The 20185-nt window shown below is 48.4% G+C and overlaps 1 protein-coding gene across 1 annotated transcript in view; it reads right to left on the bottom strand.

Moving 5' to 3' along the window:
* LOC139392905 (EGFR pathway substrate 8a, signaling adaptor) overlaps positions 1 to 20185 on the bottom strand; it is a 139995-nt gene that overhangs the window by 3470 nt on the left and 116340 nt on the right. The window contains 7 exon segments of the mRNA XM_071141229.1: positions 6925 to 7057; positions 9839 to 10022; positions 12038 to 12293; positions 12889 to 12912; positions 16189 to 16224; positions 18298 to 18438; positions 19379 to 19493. Coding sequence (XP_070997330.1) covers positions 6925 to 7057; positions 9839 to 10022; positions 12038 to 12293; positions 12889 to 12912; positions 16189 to 16224; positions 18298 to 18438; positions 19379 to 19493 — 889 coding nt within the window.

Below are 20185 nucleotides of genomic sequence, written 5' to 3'. Positions count from 1 at the left end.
AGGTGGGTATAGCCATGGTAGTTATCTAGGAAGGAGACCAGGAGGAGGGTTCATAAAGCCATGGTGGTTATCTAGGAAGGAGACCAGGAGGAGGGTTCTTAAAGCCATGGTGGTTATCTAGGAAGGAGACCAGGGGAGGTGGGTATAGCCATGGTGGTTATCTAGGAAGGAGACCAGGAGGAGGGTTCATAAAGCCATGGTGGTTATCTAGGAAGGAGACCAGGAGGAGGGTTCATATAGCCATGGTGGTTATCTAGGAAGGAGACCAGGAGGAGGGTTCATAAAGCCATGGTGGTTATCTAGGAAGGAGACCAGGAGGAGGGTTCATAAAGCCATGGTGGTTATCTAGGAAGGAGACCAGGAGGTGGGTTCATAAAGCCATGGTGGTTATCTAGGAAGGAGACCAGGAGGAGGGTTCATAAAGCCATGGTGGTTATCTAGGAAGGAGACTAGGAGGTGGGTATAGCCATGGTGGTTATCTAGGAAGGAGACCAGGAGGAGGGTTCTTAAAGCCATGGTGGTTATCTAGGAAGGAGACCAGGAGGAGGGTTCATAAAGCCATGGTGGTTATCTAGGAAGGAGACCAGGAGGAGGGTTCATAAAGCCATGGTGGTTATCTAGGAAGGAGACCGGGAGGAGGGTTCTTAAAGCCATGGTGGTTATCTAGGAAGGAGACCAGGACGAGGGTTCATAAAGCCATGGTAGTTATCTAGGAAGGAGACCAGGAGGAGGGTTCATATAGCCATGGTGGTTATCTAGGAAGGAGACCAGGAGGAGGGTTCTTAAAGCCATGGTGGTCATCTAGGAAGGAGACCAGGAGGAGGGTATAGCCATGGTGGTTATCTAGGAAGGAGACCAGGAGGAGGGTTCTTAAAGCCATGGTGGTTATCTAGGAAGGAGACCAGGAGGTGGGTATAGCCATGGTGGTTATCTAGGAAGGAGACCAGGAGGAGGGTTCTTAAAGCCGTGGTGGTTATCTAGGAATGAGACCAGGAGGAGGGTTCATATAGCCATGGTGGTTATCTAGGAAGGAGACCAGGAGGTGGGTATAGCCATGGTGGTTATCTAGGAAGGAGACCAGGAGGTGGGTATAGCCATGGTGGTTATCTAGGAAGGAGACCGGGAGGAGGGTTCTTAAAGCCATGGTGGTTATCTAGGAATGAGACCAGGAGGAGGGTTCATATAGCCATGGTGGTTATCTAGGAAGGAGACCAGGAGGTGGGTATAGCCATGGTGGTTATCTAGGAAGGAGACCGGGAGGAGGGTTCTTAAAGCCATGGTGGTTATCTAGGAAGGAGACCAGGAGGAGACCGGGAGGAGGGTTCATAAAGCCATGGTGGTTATCTAGGAAGGAGACCAGGAGGTGGGTATAGCCATGGTGGTTATCTAGGAAGGAGACCAGGAGGTGGGTTCATAAAGCCATGGTGGTTATCTAGGAAGGAGACCAGGAGGAGGGTTCATATAGCCATGGTGGTTATCTAGGAAGGAGACCAGGAGGAGGGTTCTTAAAGCCATGGTGGTTATCTAGGAAGGAGACCAGGAGGTGGGTATAGCCATGGTAGTTATCTAGGAAGGAGACCAGGAGGAGGGTTCATAAAGCCATGGTGGTTATCTAGGAAGGAGACCAGGAGGTGGGTTCATAAAGCCATGGTGGTTATCTAGGAAGGAGACCAGGAGGAGGGTTCTTAAAGCCATGGTGGTTATCTAGGAAGGAGACCAGGAGGTGGGTTCATAAAGCCATGGTGGTTATCTAGGAAGGAGACCAGGAGGTGGGTTCATAAAGCCATGGTGGTTATCTAGGAAGGAGACCAGGAGGAGGGTTCTTAAAGCCATGGTGGTTATCTAGGAAGGAGACCAGGAGGAGGGTTCATAAAGCCATGGTGGTTATCTAGGAAGGAGACCAGGAGGAGGGTTCTTAAAGCCATGGTGGTTATCTAGGAAGGAGACCAGGAGGAGGGTTCTTAATGCCATGGTGGTTATCTAGGAAGGAGACCAGGAGGTGGGTATAGCCATGGTAGTTATCTAGGAAGGAGACCAGGAGGAGGGTTCATAAAGCCATGGTGGTTATCTAGGAAGGAGACCAGGAGGAGGGTTCTTAAAGCCATGGTGGTTATCTAGGAAGGAGACCGGGAGGTGGGTATAGCCATGGTGGTTATCTAGGAAGGAGACCAGGAGGAGGGTTCATAAAGCCATGGTGGTTATCTAGGAAGGAGACCAGGAGGAGGGTTCATATAGCCATGGTGGTTATCTAGGAAGGAGACCAGGAGGAGGGTTCATAAAGCCATGGTGGTTATCTAGGAAGGAGACCAGGAGGAGGGTTCATAAAGCCATGGTGGTTATCTAGGAAGGAGACCAGGAGGTGGGTTCATAAAGCCATGGTGGTTATCTAGGAAGGAGACCAGGAGGAGGGTTCATAAAGCCATGGTGGTTATCTAGGAAGGAGACTAGGAGGTGGGTATAGCCATGGTGGTTATCTAGGAAGGAGACCAGGAGGAGGGTTCTTAAAGCCATGGTGGTTATCTAGGAAGGAGACCAGGAGGAGGGTTCATAAAGCCATGGTGGTTATCTAGGAAGGAGACCAGGAGGAGGGTTCATAAAGCCATGGTGGTTATCTAGGAAGGAGACCGGGAGGAGGGTTCTTAAATCCATGGTGGTTATCTAGGAAGGAGACCAGGAGGAGGGTTCATAAAGCCATGGTAGTTATCTAGGAAGGAGACCAGGAGGAGGGTTCATATAGCCATGGTGGTTATCTAGGAAGGAGACCAGGAGGAGGGTTCTTAAAGCCATGGTGGTCATCTAGGAAGGAGACCAGGAGGAGGGTATAGCCATGGTGGTTATCTAGGAAGGAGACCAGGAGGAGGGTTCTTAAAGCCATGGTGGTTATCTAGGAAGGAGACCAGGAGGTGGGTATAGCCATGGTGGTTATCTAGGAAGGAGACCAGGAGGAGGGTTCTTAAAGCCATGGTGGTTATCTAGGAATGAGACCAGGAGGAGGGTTCATATAGCCATGGTGGTTATCTAGGAAGGAGACCAGGAGGTGGGTATAGCCATGGTGGTTATCTAGGAAGGAGACCAGGAGGTGGGTATAGCCATGGTGGTTATCTAGGAAGGAGACCGGGAGGAGGGTTCTTAAAGCCATGGTGGTTATCTAGGAATGAGACCAGGAGGAGGGTTCATATAGCCATGGTGGTTATCTAGGAAGAGACCAGGAGGAGGGTTCCTAAAGCCATGGTGGTTATCTAGGAAGGAGACCAGGAGGAGGGTTCATAAAGCCATGGTGGTTATCTAGGAAGGAGACCAGGAGGAGGGTTCCTAAAGCCATGGTGGTTATCTAGGAAGGAGACCAGGAGGAGGGTTCTTAAAGCCATGGTGGTTATCTAGGAGGGGGAATCTCAGTTTTTAGTTTCCATCTGCTGGCCAGCTTCACAACATTTAGAAAAACAGCCTGTTATCATACTTATTTAAGTATGAGAAAATATTGATCCAAACTTAAGACTGTTTTTCAATGTGAGCAGTTGATACAAGACCTACTGTATGTTATATTGACCTGCACACTGGATTGTCTAAGTGGTGGATTGGATTTAGAACACAGACCGGTGAGGTGTGTTAGCCTAGTGAGACAGGTGTGGAAAAGTCCACAGACCAATGAGGTGTGTTAGCCTAGTGAGACAGGTGTGCAGAAGTCCTGAACAGAAGAGAGCCGTGACTACATGAACGCTGGCCAACAGAGTAGAGCCTAGAACAACCGATCTAGTGGAACAATACCTTAGTGAGAGTTTAGAGTCTGAAGACTGCAGTGGTCAGAAGAAGACCTGCAGGAGGACAGAGACCAGACAGAAACCACACCTTGCCAAAGCTTTAAAGAGCATGAAAACGGCAAGTACCCCTGAAAACAGCTGTATGTACCTGTAAACACCTGTATGTACCTGTAAACACCTGTATGTACCTGTAAACACCTGTATGTACCTGTAAACACCTGTATGTACCTGCAAATACCTGTATGTACCTGTAAACACCTGTATGTACCTGCAAACACTTGTATGTACCTGTAAACACCTGTATGTACCTATAAACACCTGTATGTACCTGTAAACACCTGTATGTACCTGTAAAGACCTGTATGTACCTGTAAACACCTGTATGTACCTGTAAACACCTGTATGTACCTGTAAACACCTGTATGTACCTGTAAACACCTGTATGTACCTGTAAAGACCTGTATGTAACTGCAAATACCTGTATGTACCTGAAAACACCTGTATGTACCTGAAAACACCTGTATGTACCTGTAAAGACCTGTATGTACCTACAAAGACCTGTATGTACCTGTAAACACCTGTATGTACCTGTAAACACCTGTATGTACCTGTAAAGACCTGTATGTAACTGCAAATACCTGTATGTACCTGTAAACACCTGTATGTACCTGTAAAGACCTGTATGTACCTGCAAAGACCTGTATGTACCTGCAAACACCTGTATGTACCTGTAAACACCTGTATGTACCTGTAAAGACCTGTATGTACCTGCAAAGACCTGTATATACCTGCAAAGACCTGTATGTACCTGTAAAGACCTGTATGTAACTGCAAATAACTGTATGTACCTGTAAACACCTGTATGTACCTGCAAAGACCTGTATGTACCTGCAAACACCTGTATGTACCTGCAAATACCTGTATGTACCTGCAAACACCTGTATGTACCTGTAAACATCTGTATGTACCTGCAAATACATGTATGTACCTGCAAATACCTGTAGACACCTGTAAAGACCTGTATATACCTACAAACTCCTGTAAACACCTGTATGTACCTGCAAATACCTGTATGTACCTGTAAACACCTGTATGTACCTGCAAATACATGTATGTACCTGTAAAGACCTGTATATACCTACAAACTCCTGTAAACACCTGTATGTACCTGCAAATACATGTATGTACCTGTAAAGACCTGTATATACCTACAAACTCCTGTAAACACCTGTATGTACCTGTAAACACCTGTATGTACCTGCAAACACTTGTATGTACCTGTAAAGACCTGTATATACCTACAAACTCCTGTAAACACCTGTATGTACCTGCAAATACCTGTATGTACCTGTAAACACCTGTATGTACCTGCAAATACATGTATGTACCTGCAAATACCTGTAAACACCTGTAAAGACCTGTATATACCTACAAACTCCTGTAAACACCTGTAAACACCTGTATGTACCTGCAAACACCTGTATGTACCTGTAAACATCTGTATGTACCTGCAAATACATGTATGTACCTGCAAATACCTGTAAACACCTGTAAAGACCTGTATATACCTACAAACTCCTGTAAACACCTGTAAACACCTGTATGTACCTGCAAATACCTGTATGTACCTGTAAACACCTGTATGTACCTGCAAACACTTGTATGTACCTGTAAAGACCTGTATATACCTGCAAACACCTGTATGTACCTGCAAACACCTGTATGTACCTGTAAAAACCTGTATGTACCTGCAAACACCTGTATGTACCTGTAAACAGTGCATTTGGAAAGTATTCAGACCCCTTGACCCTTGACCGAGCTTACCTCAATTACGAGATGCCTAAAGGTTGCAGAATCTTTTAACCATACCACGTGGTTAAATTCTTCGACTATCCATACCGACTGAATAAGAACAAGTCTTTGATATTAATTACTAGTCTGCAGCTGGGAATTCGGTATCATTGAACGCGAAGAACGACAACCGCCGAAACATCCATTCTATAATGAATGTCACTTTGAACTATCCCCTCTAACCAAGACAGAGAGAGAGAGGGAGAGAGATGGACAATTCTACAAATGAAAGACTTTTCACCAGCGATCAATACGACACACTGAGCGTAAATATATATATTGATTGCAATTGTTCCTGAATGAGTGAGCGTTCATGTGTAAAGGATTAGCATTTCAATTGTTATGATGCTGCCACCAAAATGATTCACTGTAGGGATGGTGCCAGATTTCCTCCAGACATGACGCTTGGCATTCAGGCCAAAGAGTTCAATCTTGGTTTCGTGGACTCCAATCAAATTGTAGAAACCTCAAGGATCATCAATGGAAACAGGATGAATCTGAGCTCAACTTCGAGTCTCATAGCAAAGGGTCTGAATGCTTATGTAAATAAGGTAAGAATTTTTAATACATTTGCTAAAATAAAAAAATTTAAACTTTTTTATCACTTTGTCATTAAGGGTTATTGTGTGTGGATTGACGAGGAAAAACATGAATTTAATCCATTTTAGAATAAGGCTGTAACGCATCAAAATGCAGAAAAAGCACTGGTGTTTATAGGTACACAGGTGTTTGCAGGTACTGTGGTTACATCAAACACACTCAGAAGAAGAGATTCCCTAAAGCAGACACCCAGCCAGTAGAATCCTCTGAACTACACTAGCCACAATGCAACACTGGGTTCAAACATTTAGCCCAACAGTCTGGACTTTGGATAGCTAAACACGTTAGCGATTGGCTGCCTTCCATTCAGGTTTAACCCTGCACTCTGCCTTGAGGCAGCTATGATTGGCTGCCTTCCATTCAGGTTTAACCCTGCACTCTGCCTTGAGGCAGCTATGATTGGCTGCCTGACGTTCAGGTTTAACCCTGCACTCTGCCTTGAGGCATCTATGATTGGCTGCCTGCCGTTCAGGTTTAACCCTGCACTCTGCCTTGAGGAAGCTATGATTGGCTGCCTTCCATTCAGGTTTAACCCTGCACTCTGCCTTGAGGCAGCTATGATTGGCTGCCTGCCGTTCAGATTTAACTCTGCACTCTGCCTTGAGCCAGCTAGCTACTGTATCTTTATCCCTGGTCTAACAGTGTTAATCAGCTAGCTTGCAGGGTTAGCCGGCTCAGTGTTATCAGGTTTAGTAAGAGGAGAAGCACTACCCACCTCCAGAGCAGCCTTCTGGACGGTCACCTGACTGAAGACCCTGGCCCCATCGTCTGGACACACAGTCTTCAGCTCCTCCTTATTTAAAGAGAACAGCTGGGCTCCGGTTAACACTCCCAGACTGGTAATGGTACTGTAGAGACGGGTAGTAGCACAGGAGTACGGCAGTCATCATCACCATAGAAATAGACATAAGCCACACCAGAGTTGAGCTCATTCATTTAAATAGTGAAAAGCACAGGACCCAGAATAGAACCTTGGGGGACACCAGCAGTCAACTCCACATAGTCAGATAGAACTAATATTTCTATATGTCCAGTGTGACAACGAGTTGAATCCCTTCAGCTGTAGCCAGGCCTTGACCTCGTCAGGAGAGGAGGTATCAGTACTATACCATACTATAGGATGTGTTCTCATATAGATATATAGATGATATTACATACATAACCACTTCAAATGTTTGGGGTCACTTAGAAATGTCCTTGTTTCTGAAAGAAAGTTGAATTTTGGTCCATTAAAATAACATCAAATTGACCAGAAACACAGTGTAGACATTGTTAATGTTGTAAATGACTATTGAAACTGGAAACGGCAGATTTTTTTATGGAATATCTACATAGGCGTACAGAGGCCCATTATCAGGAACCATCCCTCCTGTGTTCCAATGGCACGTTGTGTTAGCTAATCCACGTTTATCATTTTAAAAGGCTAATCATGCAATTACGTTAGCACAGCTGAAAACTATTGTCCTGATTAAAGAAGCAATAAAACTGGCCTTCTTTAGACTAGTTAAGTATCTGGAGCATCAGCATTTGTGGGTTAGATTACAGGCTCAAAATGGTCAGAAATAAAGAGCTTTCTTCTGAAACTCATCAGTCTATTCTTGTTCTGAGAAATGAAGGCTATTCCATGCGAGAAACTGAAGATCTCGTACAACGATGTGTACTACTCCCTTCACAGAACAGCGCAAACTGGCCCTAACCAGAATAGAAAGAGGAGTGGGAGGCCCCAGTGCACAACTGAGCAAGAGGACAAGTACATTAGAGTGTCTAGTTTGAGAAACAGACGCCTCACAAGTCCTCAACTGGCAACTTCATTAAATAGTACCCGCAAAACACCAGTCTCAACAGTGAAGAGGCGACACCGGGATGCTGCCTTCTAGGCAGAGTTGCAAAGAAAAAGCCACATCTCAGACTGGCCAATAAAAATAAAATATTAAGATGGGCAAAAGAACACAGACACTGGACAGAGATTGGAAAAAAGTGTTATGGACAGACAAAAGTTTGAGGTGTTCGGATCACAAAGTAGAACATTCCTGAGATGCAGAAAAAATGAAAAGATGATGGAGGAGTGAACCATCTGTCAAGCATGGTGGAGGCAATGTGATGGTCTGGGGCTGCTTTGGTGGTGGTAAAGTGGGAGATTTGTACAGGGTCAAAGGGATCTTAAAGTGGGTAGGGTTATATCCTTCCTGTTTGGCCCTGTCCGGGGGTGTCCTCGGATGGGGCCACAGTGTCTCCTGACCCCTCCTGTCTCAGCCTCCAGTATTTATGCTGCAGTAGTTTATGTGTCGGGGGGCTAGGGTCAGTTTGTTATATCTGGAGTACTTCTCCTGTCCTATTCGGTGTCCTGTGTGAATCTAAGTGTGTGTTCTCTAATTCTCTCCTTCTCTCTTTCTCTCTCTCGGAGGACCTGAGCCCTAGGACCATGCCCCAGGACTACCTAACATGATGACTCCTTGCTGTCCCCAGTCCACCTGGCTGTGCTGCTGCTCCAGTTTCAACTGTTCTGCCTTATTATTATTCGACCATGCTGGTCATTTATGAACATTTTAACATCTTGGCCATGTTCTGTTATAATCTCCACCCGGCACAGCCAGAAGAGGACTGGCCATCCCACATATGCTCTCTCTAATTCTCTCATTCTTTCTCTCTCTCGGAGGACCTGAGCCCTAGGACCATGCCCCAGGAATACCTGACATGATGACTCCTTGCTGTCCCCAGTCCACCTGACTGTGCTGCTGCTCCAGTTTCAACTATTCTGCCTTATTATTATTCGACCATGCTGGTCATCTATGAACATTTGAACATCTTGACCATGTTTTGTTATAATCTCCACCCGGCACAGCCACAAGAGGACTGGTCACCCCACATAGCCTGGTTCCTCTCTAGGTTTCTTCCTAGGTTTTGGCCTTTCTAGGGAGTTTTTCCTAGCCACCGTGCTTCTACACCTGCATTGCTTGCTGTTTGGGGTTTTAGGCTGGGTTTCTGTACAGCACTTTGAGATATCAGCTGATGTACGAAGGGCTATATAAATAAATTTGATTTGATTTGATTTGATTAAAGAAGGAAGGCCATCACTCCATTTTGCATCGCCATGCCATATCCTGTGGACGGTGCTTAATTGGAGCCAATTTCCTCCTACAACAGGACAATGATCCAAAACACAGCTCCAAACCATGCAAGAACTATTTAGGGAAGAATCAATCAGCTGTTATTCTGTCTATAATGGAGTGGCCAGCACAGTCACCAGATCTCAACCTTATTGAGCTGTTGTGGGAGCAGCTTGACCGTATGGTACGTAAGAAGTGTCCATCAAGCCAATCCAACTTGTGGGAGGTGCTTCAGGAAGCATGGGGTGAAATCTCTTCAGATCACCTCAACAAATTGACAACTAGAATGCCAAAGGTCTGCAAGGCTGTAATTGCTGCAAATGGAGGATTCTTTGACGAAAGCAAAGTTTTGAAGGACAATTATTATTTCAATTTAAAAAATCATTATTTATAACCTTGTCAACATCTTGACTATATTTCCTATTCATTTTGCAACTAATTTCATGTACGTTTGCATGTAAAACATGGACATTTCTAAGTGACCCCAAACTGTTGAACGGTAGAGTATGTTAAATGACGTACACAGAGCTGAACCCCTTCAGCTGCAGCCAGGCCTTGACCTCGTCAGGGGAGGAGTCGTACGTGATGTTGACGGACGGGAGGGAGGTGCTGCGAGCAGGAACAGCAAACTTCTTGTTGGCGCTTCGACCCAACGTGAGGCGGTGCATCAACTCGTCCTGAACCTCCTCCATGTTGGACTTCCTCCCTACAGGACACAACATTAACCATACCACCTAAACCCCAACCCTGACCCCTGACCCTCCTCCCTACAGGACACAACATTAACCATACCACCTAAACCCCAACCCTGACCCCTGACCCTCCTCCATGTTGGACTTCCTCCCTACAGGACACAACATTAACCATACCACCTAAACCCCAACCCTGACCCCTGACCCTCCTCCATGTTGGACTTCCTCCCTACAGGACACAACATTAACCATACCACCTAAACCCCAACCCTGAACCCTGACCCTCCTCCCTACAGGACACAACATTAACCATACCACCTAAACCCCAACCCTGACCCCTGACTTTCCTCCCTACAGGACACAACATTAACCATACCACCTAAACCCCAACCCTGACCCCTGACCCCTATCCACATCGATGGAACAGTAGTGGAGAGGGTAGCAAGTTTTAAGTTCCTCGGCATACACATCACAGACAAACTGAATTGGTCCACTCACACAGACAGCATCGTGAAGAAGGCGCAGCAGCGCCTCTTCAACCTCAGGAGGCTGAAGAAATTCGGCTTGTCACCAAAAGCACTCACAAACTTCTACAGAAGCACAATCGAGAGCATCCTGGCGGGCTGTATCACCGCCTGGTATGGCAACTGCACCGCCCTCAACCATAAGGCTCTCCAGAGGGTAGTGAGGTCTGCACAACGCATCACCGGGGGCAAACTACCTGCCCTCCAGGACACCTACACCACCCGATGTCACAGGAAGGCCATTAAGATCATCAAGGACATCAACCACCCGAGCCACTGCCTGTTCACCCCGCTATCATCCAGAAGGCGAGGTCAGTACAGGTGCATCAAAGCTGGGACCGAGAGACTGAAAAACAGCTTCTATCTCAAGGCCATCAGACTGTTAAACAGCCACCACTAACACTGAGTGGCTGCTGCCAACACACTGACACTGACTCAACTCCAGCCACTTTAATAATGGGAATTGATGGGAAATGATGTAAATATATCACTAGCCACTTTAAACAATGCTACCTTATATAATGTTACTTACCCTACATTATTCATCTCATATGCATACGTATATACTGTACTCTATATCATCGACTGTATCCTTATGTAATACATGTATCACTAGCCACTTTAAACTATGCCACTTTGTTTACATACTCATCTCATTTGTACATACTGTACTCGATACCATCTACTGTATCTTGCCTATGCTGCTTTGTACCATCACTCATTCATATATCCTTATGTACATATTCTTTATCCCCTTACACTGTGCACAAGACAGTAGTTTTGGAATTGTTAGTTAGATTACTTGTTATTACTGCATTGTCGGAACTAGAAGCACAAGCATTTCGCTACACTCGCATTAACATCTGCTAACCATGTGTATGTGACAAATAAAATTTGATTTGATTTGACCCTCCTCCCTACAGGACACAATATTAACCATACCCCCTAAACCCCAACCCTGACCCTCCTCCCTACAGGACACAACATTAACCATACCACCTAAACCCCAACCCTGACCCTCCTCCCTACAGGACACAACATTAACCATAGCACCTAAACCCCAACCCTGAACCCTGACCCTCCTCCATGTTGGACTTCCTCCCTACAGGACACAACATTAACCATACCACCTAAACCCCAACCCTGACTCCTGACCCTCCTCCCTACAGGACACAATATTAACCATACCACCTAAACCCCAACCCTGACCCCTGCCCCTCCTCCCTACAGGACACAACATTAACCATACCACCTAAACCCTAACCCTGACCCCTGACCCTAACACTAATCCAGACTCCTGATATTAACCCTGCCCACCGTCAGCCACCAGGAGACATTACAGTACACAGACACCCATTAGACAGTACAGTACACAGACACCCATTAGACAGTACAGTACACAGACAACCATTAGACAGTACAGTACACAGACACCCATTAGACAGTACAGTACACAGACACCCAACAACCTTTCCTAAAGTTACATGAAGACAGGTGTGCCTTACGGTTGACTGGCGGGGGTCTCTGGTTTGGGTGGTCTCTCATGGTGACGCTGGCTGGGATGCTTCCGGAGTCGCTGGAGGTGTTGCTGCTCTGTCTGCTCACCGTGCTGGGAGGGGGGCGGGGGGGTTCGGCCGGGGGGGGCAGGGGAGGGGTGGGGAGACGTGGCGGGGCAGGAGGGAGGGGTGTGGGGATGGGGGGTGTCGGGATGGGGGGCGTGGGGGTGGCCATGGGTTTGGGGACGTAGTCCGTTCGCTGTTTCTGAGGAGGAGAAGAGACGAGGAGACTGTAGTGGTGAACTCAGAACAGATCTAGCCTGGGCCTCCCGAGTGGCGCAGTGGTCTAAGGCACTGCATCGCAGTGCTAGCTGTGCCACTAGAGATTCTGGCTTTGAGTCCAGGCTCTGTCTCAGCCGGCCGCGACCGGGAGACCCATGGGGCGGCGCACAATTGGCCCAGCGTCGTCCGGGTTAGGGGAGGGTTTTGACCGGCTGGGATATCCTTGTCTCATCGCGCACTAGCGACTCCTGTGGCGGGCCGGGTGCAGTGCGCGCTAACCAAGGTTGTCAGGTGTACGGTGTTTCCTCCAACACATTGGTGTGGCTGGCTTCCGGGTTGGATGCGCGCTCTGTCAAGAAGCAGTGCGGCTTGGTTGGGTTGTGTTTCGGAGGACGCACGGCCCAAGTCGAGTTGCAGCGATGAGACAAGACTGTAACTACCAATTAGATATCAGGAAATTAGGGAGAAAAAGGGGTAAAACAAGATATATAATAATGAAAAACAACAGATCTAGCCTACAATCATCGCCAACAGAATCCATCCACTGTACTAATATGAAGCAGACGTTGCTTAGTTACCTCGTTCAACTCTCCCAGTAATTGCTTGCATGAGGAAATGGAAATAAAACACGGTTGTGAGGTGTTGTACTGTAGTTTTCCCACCGCAAACTCACTCAGGTGCAAAGACAACTGACAAGAAACCTCGAAACCACAGCACATTGACAAGGTGGTGTAATATGGTTCAGATGAAACCACAAGGAGGAGAATATAGAGGGAGGGAATCTAGACGTCTATAACATGGAAGGGAGACAGATCCATCCACTAGCTCAGCTAGAGGGGAACTGAAACACTACGGCGGGATTCTAGACGTCTATAACATGGAAGGGAGACAGATCCCTCCACTAGCTCTGCTAGAGGGGAACTGAAACACTACGGAGGGAATCTAGACGTCTATAACATGGAAGGGAGACAGATCCCTCCACTAGCTCGGCTAGAGGGGAACTGAAACACTACGGAGGGAATCTAGACGTCTATAACATGGAAGGGAGACAGATCCCTCCACTAGCTCTGCTAGAGGGGAACTGAAACACTACAGAGGGAATCCAGACGTCTATAACATGGAAGGGAGACAGATCCCTCCACTAGCTCTGCTAGAGGGGAACTGAAACACTACGGAGGGAATCTAGACGTCTATAACATGGAAGGGAGACAGATCCCTCCACTAGCTCGGCTAGAGGGGAACTGAAACACTACGGAGGGAATCTAGACGTCTATAACATGGAAGGGAGACAGAACCCTCCACTAGCTCGGCTAGAGGGGAACTGAAACACTACGGAGGGAATCTAGACGTCTATAACATGGAAGGGAGACAGATCCCTCCACTAGCTCTGCTAGAGGGGAACTGAAACACTACGGAGGGATTCTAGACGTCTATAACATGGAAGGGAGACAGATCCCTCCACTAGCTCGGCTAGAGGGGAACTGAAACACTACAGAGGGAATCTAGACGTCTATAACATGGAAGGGAGACAGATCCCTCCACTAGCTCGGCTAGAGGGGAAACTGATACACTACGGAGGGAATCTAGACGTCTATAACATGGAAGGGAGACAGATCCCTCCACTAGCTCGGCTAGAGGGGAACTGAAACACTACAGAGGGAAGAAGGTTAGGGCCGGCTCCGACTGCAGAAGGTTAGGGCCACCAGAAGGTTAGGGCTGCAGGAGGTTAGGGCCGGCTCCGACTGCAGAAGGTTAGGGGCCGGCTCCGACTGCAGAAGGTTAGGGGCCGGCTCCGACTGCAGAAGGTTAGGGGCCGGCTCCGACTGCAGAAGGTTAGGGCTACCAGAAGGTTAGGGCCGGCTCCGACTGCAGAAGGTTAGGGCCGGCTCCGACTGCAGAAGGTTAGGGCCGGCTCCGACTGCAGAAGGTTAGGGCCGGCTCCGACTGCAGAAGGTTAGGACCGGCTCCGACTGCAGAAGGTTAGGACCGGCTCCGACTGCAGAAGGTTAGGGCCGGCTCCGACTGCAGAAGGTTAGGGCCGGCTCCGACTGCAGAAGGTTAGGACCGGCTCCGACTGCAGAAGGTTAGGGCCGGCTCCGACTGCAGAAGGTTAGGGCCGGCTCTGACTGCAGAAGGTTAGGGCCGGATCCGACTGCAGAAGGTTAGGGCCGGCTCCGACTGCAGAAGGTTAGGGCCGGCTCCGACTGCAGAAGATTAGGGCCGGCTCTGACTGCAGAAGGTTAGGGCCGGCTCCGACTGCAGAAGTTAAGGCCGGCTCCGACTGCAGGAGGTTAGGGCCGGCTCCGACTGCAGAAGGTTAGGGGCCGGCTCCGACTGCAGAAGGTTAGGGGCCGGCTCCGACTGTAGAAGGTTAGGGCCACCAGAAGGTTAGGGCCGGCTCCGACTGCAGAAGGTTAGGGCCGGCTCCGACTGCAGAAGGTTAGTGCCGGCTCCGACTGCAGAAGGTTAGGGCCGGCTCCGACTGCAGAAGGTTAGGACCGGCTCCGACTGCAGAAGGTTAGGACCGGCTCCGACTGCAGAAGGTTAGGGGCCGGCTCCGACTGCAGAAGGTTAGGACCGGCTCCGACTGCAGAAGGTTAGGGCCGGCTCCGACTGCAGAAGGTTAGGGCCGGCTCCGACTGCAGAAGGTTAGGGCCGGCTCCGACTGCAGAAGGTTAGGGCCGGCTCCGACTGCAGAAGGTTAGGGCCGGATCCGACTGCAGAAGGTTAGGGCCGGCTCTGACTGCAGAAGGTTAGGGCCGGCTCCGACTGCAGAAGTTAAGGCCGGCTCCGACTGCAGGAGGTTAGGGGCCGGCTCCGACTGCAGAAGGTTAGGGGCCGGCTCCGACTGCAGAAGGTTAGGGTCCGGCTCCGACTGTAGAAGGTTAGGGCCACCAGAAGGTTAGGGCCGGCTCCGACTGCAGAAGGTTAGGGCCGGCTCCGACTGCAGAAGGTTAGGGCCGGCTCCGACTGCAGAAGGTTAGGACCGGCTCCGACTGCAGAAGGTTAGGGCCGGCTCCGACTGCAGAAGGTTAGGGCCGGCTCCGACTGCAGAAGGTTAGGACCGGCTCCGACTGCAGAATGTTAGGGCCGGCTCCGACTGCAGAAGGTTAGGGCCGGCTCCGACTGCAGAAGGTTAGGGCCGGCTCCGACTGCAGAAGGTTAGGGCCGGCTCTGACTGCAGAAGGTTAGGGCCGGATCCGACTGCAGAAGGTTAGGGCCGGCTCTGACTGCAGAAGGTTAGGGCCGGCTCCGACTGCAGAAGTTAAGGCCGGCTCCGACTGCAGGAGGTTAGGAGCAGGCTCCGACTGCAGGAGGTTAGGGCCGTCTCCGACTGCAGGAGGTTAGGAGCAGGCTCCGACTGCAGGAGGTTAGGGCAGTCTCCGACTGCAGAAGGTTAGGGCAGGCTCCGACTGCAGAAGGTTAGGGCCGGCTCCGACTGCAGAAGGTTAGGGGCCGGCTCCGACTGCAGAAGGTTAGGGGCCGGCTCCGACTGCAGAAGGTTAGGGGCCGGCTCCGACTGCAGAAGGTTAGGGCAGGCTCCGACTGCAGAAGGTTAGGGGCCGGCTCCGACTGCAGAAGGTTAGGGGCCGGCTCCGACTGCAGTAGGGCCAGCTCCGACTGCATGTGTGGGTATGGAAGTGGGTAAACAGACTCGTGAGCCACTGCAGCACCCTCATGATAAGTTCAGATTTTTGTGGCCCCCATCAAAGCTGCCCATCACTGCACTAAAGGCACTCAGCACACAGAGCCATTCTAACCCAGAGCCATATATATAGTATATATATATATATATATATATATATATATATATATATATATATATATATATATATATATATATACATACTGTATGACCCTGGTCCAACCAACCATACCTTGAACAACTCAAACTCCTTCTTTGGCATCATTAGCTTTATGTGAAAGACAAAGAGGAGCAGGTGGAATGGAGACAGACAGACAGACAGACAGGTTACAGACAGACAGACAGGTTACAGACACAGACAGGTTACAGACACAGACAGACAGACAGACAGACAGGTTACAGACAGACAGACAGACAGAGACAGAGACAGAGACAGACAGACAGACACAGAGACAGACAGACAGAGACAGACAGGTTGCAGACACAGACAGACAGACAGGCAGGCAGGCAGACAGACAGACAGAGACAGACAGGTTGCAGACACAGACAGGCAGGCAGGCAGACAGACAGACAGACAGACAGACAGACAGACAGACAGACAGAGATGAATATGAGATGTATGACAGGGACATGATTTAATGGCTGATGAGATGCTTTACTCTGTCAATAGGACTGGTGAACATGTGGAGGAGAGGAGTCTACAGTCGTGGCCAAAAGTTTTGAGAATGACACAAATATTAATTTTCACAAAGTCTGCCTCAGTGTCTTTAGCTATTTTTGTCAGATGTTACTATGGAATACTGAAGTATAATTGCTAGTATTTCATAACTGTCAAAGGCTTTTATTGACAATTACATTAATTTGATGCAAAGAGTCAATATTTGCAGTGTTGACCCTTCTTTTTCAAGACATCAGCAATCCTCCCTGGTATGCTGTCAATCAACTTCTGGGCCACATCCTGACTGATGGCAGCCCATTCTTGCATAATCAATGTTTGGAGTTTGTCAGAATTTGTGTGTTTTTGTTTGTCCACCCACCTCTTGAGGATTGACCACAAGTTCTCAATGGGATTAAGGTCTGGGGAGTTTCCTGGCAAAAAATATTGATGTTTTGTTCCTGTTATCCCCGTTATCACTTTTGCCTTATGACAAGGTGCTCCATCATGCTGGAAAAGGCATTGTTCAATCCCAAACTGTTCCTGGATGGATGGGAGAAGTTGCTCTCGGAGGATGTGTTGGTACCATTCTTTATTCATGGCTGTGTTTTTAGGCAAAATTGTGAGTGAGCCCAATCCCTTGGCTGAGAAGCAACCCCACACATGAATGGTCTCAGGATGCTTTACTGTTGGCATGACACAGGACTGATGGTAGCGCTCACCTTGTCTTCTTCAGACAAGCTTTTTTCTGGATGCCCCAAAGAATCGGAAAGGGGATTCAGAGAAAATGACTTTACCCCAGTCCTCAGCAGTCCAATCCCTGTACCTTTTGCAGAATATCAGTCTGTCCCTGATGTTTTTCCTGGAGAGAAGTGGCTTCTTTGCTGCCCTTCTTGACATCAGGCCATCCTCCAAAAGTCTTTGCCTCAATGTACGTGCAGATGCACTCACACCTGCCTGCTACCATTCCTGAACAAGCTCTGTTCTGGTGGTGCCCCGATCCCGCAGCTGAATCAACTTTAGGAGACGGTACTTGCGCTTGCTGGACTTTCTTGGGCGCCCTGAAGCCTTCTTCACAACAATTGGACCGCTCTCCTTGAAGTTCTTGATGATCCGTTAAATGGTTGATTTAGGTGCAATCTTACTGGCAGCAATATCCTTGCCTGTGAAGCACTTTTTGTGCAAAGCAATGATGATGGCACGTGTTTCCTTGCAGGTAACCATGGTTGACAGAGGAAGACCAATGATTCCAAGCACCACCCTCCTTTTGAAGCTTCCAGTCTGTTATTCGAACTCAATCAGCATGACAGAGTGATCTCCAGTCTTGTCCTCGTCAACACTCACACCTGTGTTAACGATAGAATCACTGACATGATGTCAGCTGGTCCTTTTGTGGCAGGGCTGAAATGCAGTGGAAATGTTTTTTGGGGGATTCAGTTCATTTGCATGGCAAAGAGGGACTTTGCAATTAATTGCAATTCCTCTGATCACTCTTCATAACATTCTGGAGTATATGCAAATTGCCATCATACAAACTGAGGCAGCAGACGTGAATATTCATATTTGAGTCATTCTCAAAACATTTGGCCACGACTGTATTACTTTACTCTATCAAAATGACTAATATTAACATAGAAATGCTGAGAATATCAATACCTTATTCTGAGACACCGTCCAGGGACTCACCTGTATAGTATGGCTATAGATGGGTTCCCCCCTCACCGTGACGTCCACAGCCTTGGTGACCTCCAGGATGTTGTTTGGCACATAGCCAGACGCCCCGGAGCAGTTACACACTTTCCACCACTGCTTCCTGTCATCCAGCACCTGACCAGGGTTACCAGGGTTACCAGGGGGAGGATTGGTTACAGTGTGTTGTAGATGGACATGGGTTACCAAGGGGGAGGCTAACTAAGTGCTGCCTCCTCTCGTTGACCGGGATACTGCAGGCTAACTCAGTGCTGCCTCCTCACATTGACCGGGGTACTGCAGGCTAACTCAGTGCTGCCTCCTCTCATTGACCGGGGTACTGCAGGCTAACTCAGTGCTGCCTCCTCTCATTGACCGGGGTACTGCAGGCTAACTTAGTGCTGCCTCCTCTCGTTGACCGGGGTACTGCAGGCTAACTCAGTGCTGCCTCCTCTCATTGACCGGGGTACTGCAGGCTAACTCAGTGCTGCCTCCTCTCTTTGACCGGGGTACTGCAGGCTAACTCAGTGCTGCCTCCTCTCGTTGACCGGGGTACTGCAGGCTGCCATTAGCAACTAAATGATCCTTCAAACTTCTTCCGTGTGTGATTTTAAACTAATCGGCTCAAGAACACACATCTGGTGTAATAGAGGTATTTACTGGTAACATGATTGTGTTCGATTTTTTATTTTATTTACACTAAGATTAACCACGAAGCCATTTTCCCATTCACCATACTGCGGTATCCCGTTTTCTGCAAACAACGCCTACAGTACCGCGGTCGGCCATGAACTTTGTGGGCTTCATTGAGAGGAGGGGGCAATCGTTCTCCCCTGGGGTCAAACATTGAGCACAACATGTGTCTGGGCTCTCCACTGCCATCTAGTGGTTCTTGCCGTAAAATGAGTGTTCTCGTGATCGACAACGCAAGACAACATTGGTGAAACAAAGACGTTCATAACTATGTGCCGCGATGCAGGGTCTGAAACAACAGTCTTTACTATTCTGGGGTTATTACACTGACGTTACATGTTGCAGTGAGCCTTCGTGTTAAACGTTTGGGTGAACCGTTTCTTACCTCCACAACCTCGTCCTTTACCAATGACAGCTCTGTGTTGTTTCTGGCCACAAAGTCATACTTGGATTTGGCAAACAGTTTTGGCTGACCTCTGCTGCCGTGGGCCTCGTAGTTCCTGTTCACGTCAGAGGTTAAGAGGTCAGGGGTTAGACGGATGGACTAACAGTAGAACAGGGACTGATACACTGAGGATGAAGGATGAACGTCGTATCCAATCATATCATCATCCAAACCCACAACATGCATTGTGCACAACAGACCAAGCACATCTCAACGTCCAAAAAACCCACAGTACAGTACGACACTGCAGGAGACACACTGCACGGTGTGCTGGTACAAGCTACAATCTTATGGACATGACTGAACTGGGATAAAGCCAAACATGGACCACAGACACCTACATGCTACTGCTACTGACTGTCCCAGCCGAGGAGAAGTGGCCCAACATTAACATCAGAGGTTAGAGAGAGAACAGAGGGATAGGGAGAGGATAGAGGGGGCTGTGATTGATCAAGATTACCCCTAGCACCCAGAGTTGTGATGTTTTTATATACAGTAGAACATTATAGAGTCAGAGTGTTAGCCTGTTAACCCCTAAGAGGATAAGAACGGAGGATGAGAATCCCAATGGAAAGGAGACACCATTGTGAATACAGACACAATGTCAGAGGATCCGGTGTGAACCAATAGGGGAGAGTAAGAGACGAGACTGGCAGATTCTACACCAGTAGGAAATAACTACTTCCTGTCCCTCATGCTGCTACCTTTAGCTAGCTAGCTACTACCTGACACTCATTATGTTTATTC

This window comes from Oncorhynchus clarkii, chromosome 33, assembly GCF_045791955.1.
Source record: "Oncorhynchus clarkii lewisi isolate Uvic-CL-2024 chromosome 33, UVic_Ocla_1.0, whole genome shotgun sequence".
In the NCBI taxonomy this organism is placed as follows: Eukaryota; Metazoa; Chordata; class Actinopteri; order Salmoniformes; family Salmonidae; genus Oncorhynchus; species Oncorhynchus clarkii.
Note: the sequence above shows the minus strand (reverse complement) of the source record. Positions and strands in the feature narration are given on the sequence as shown.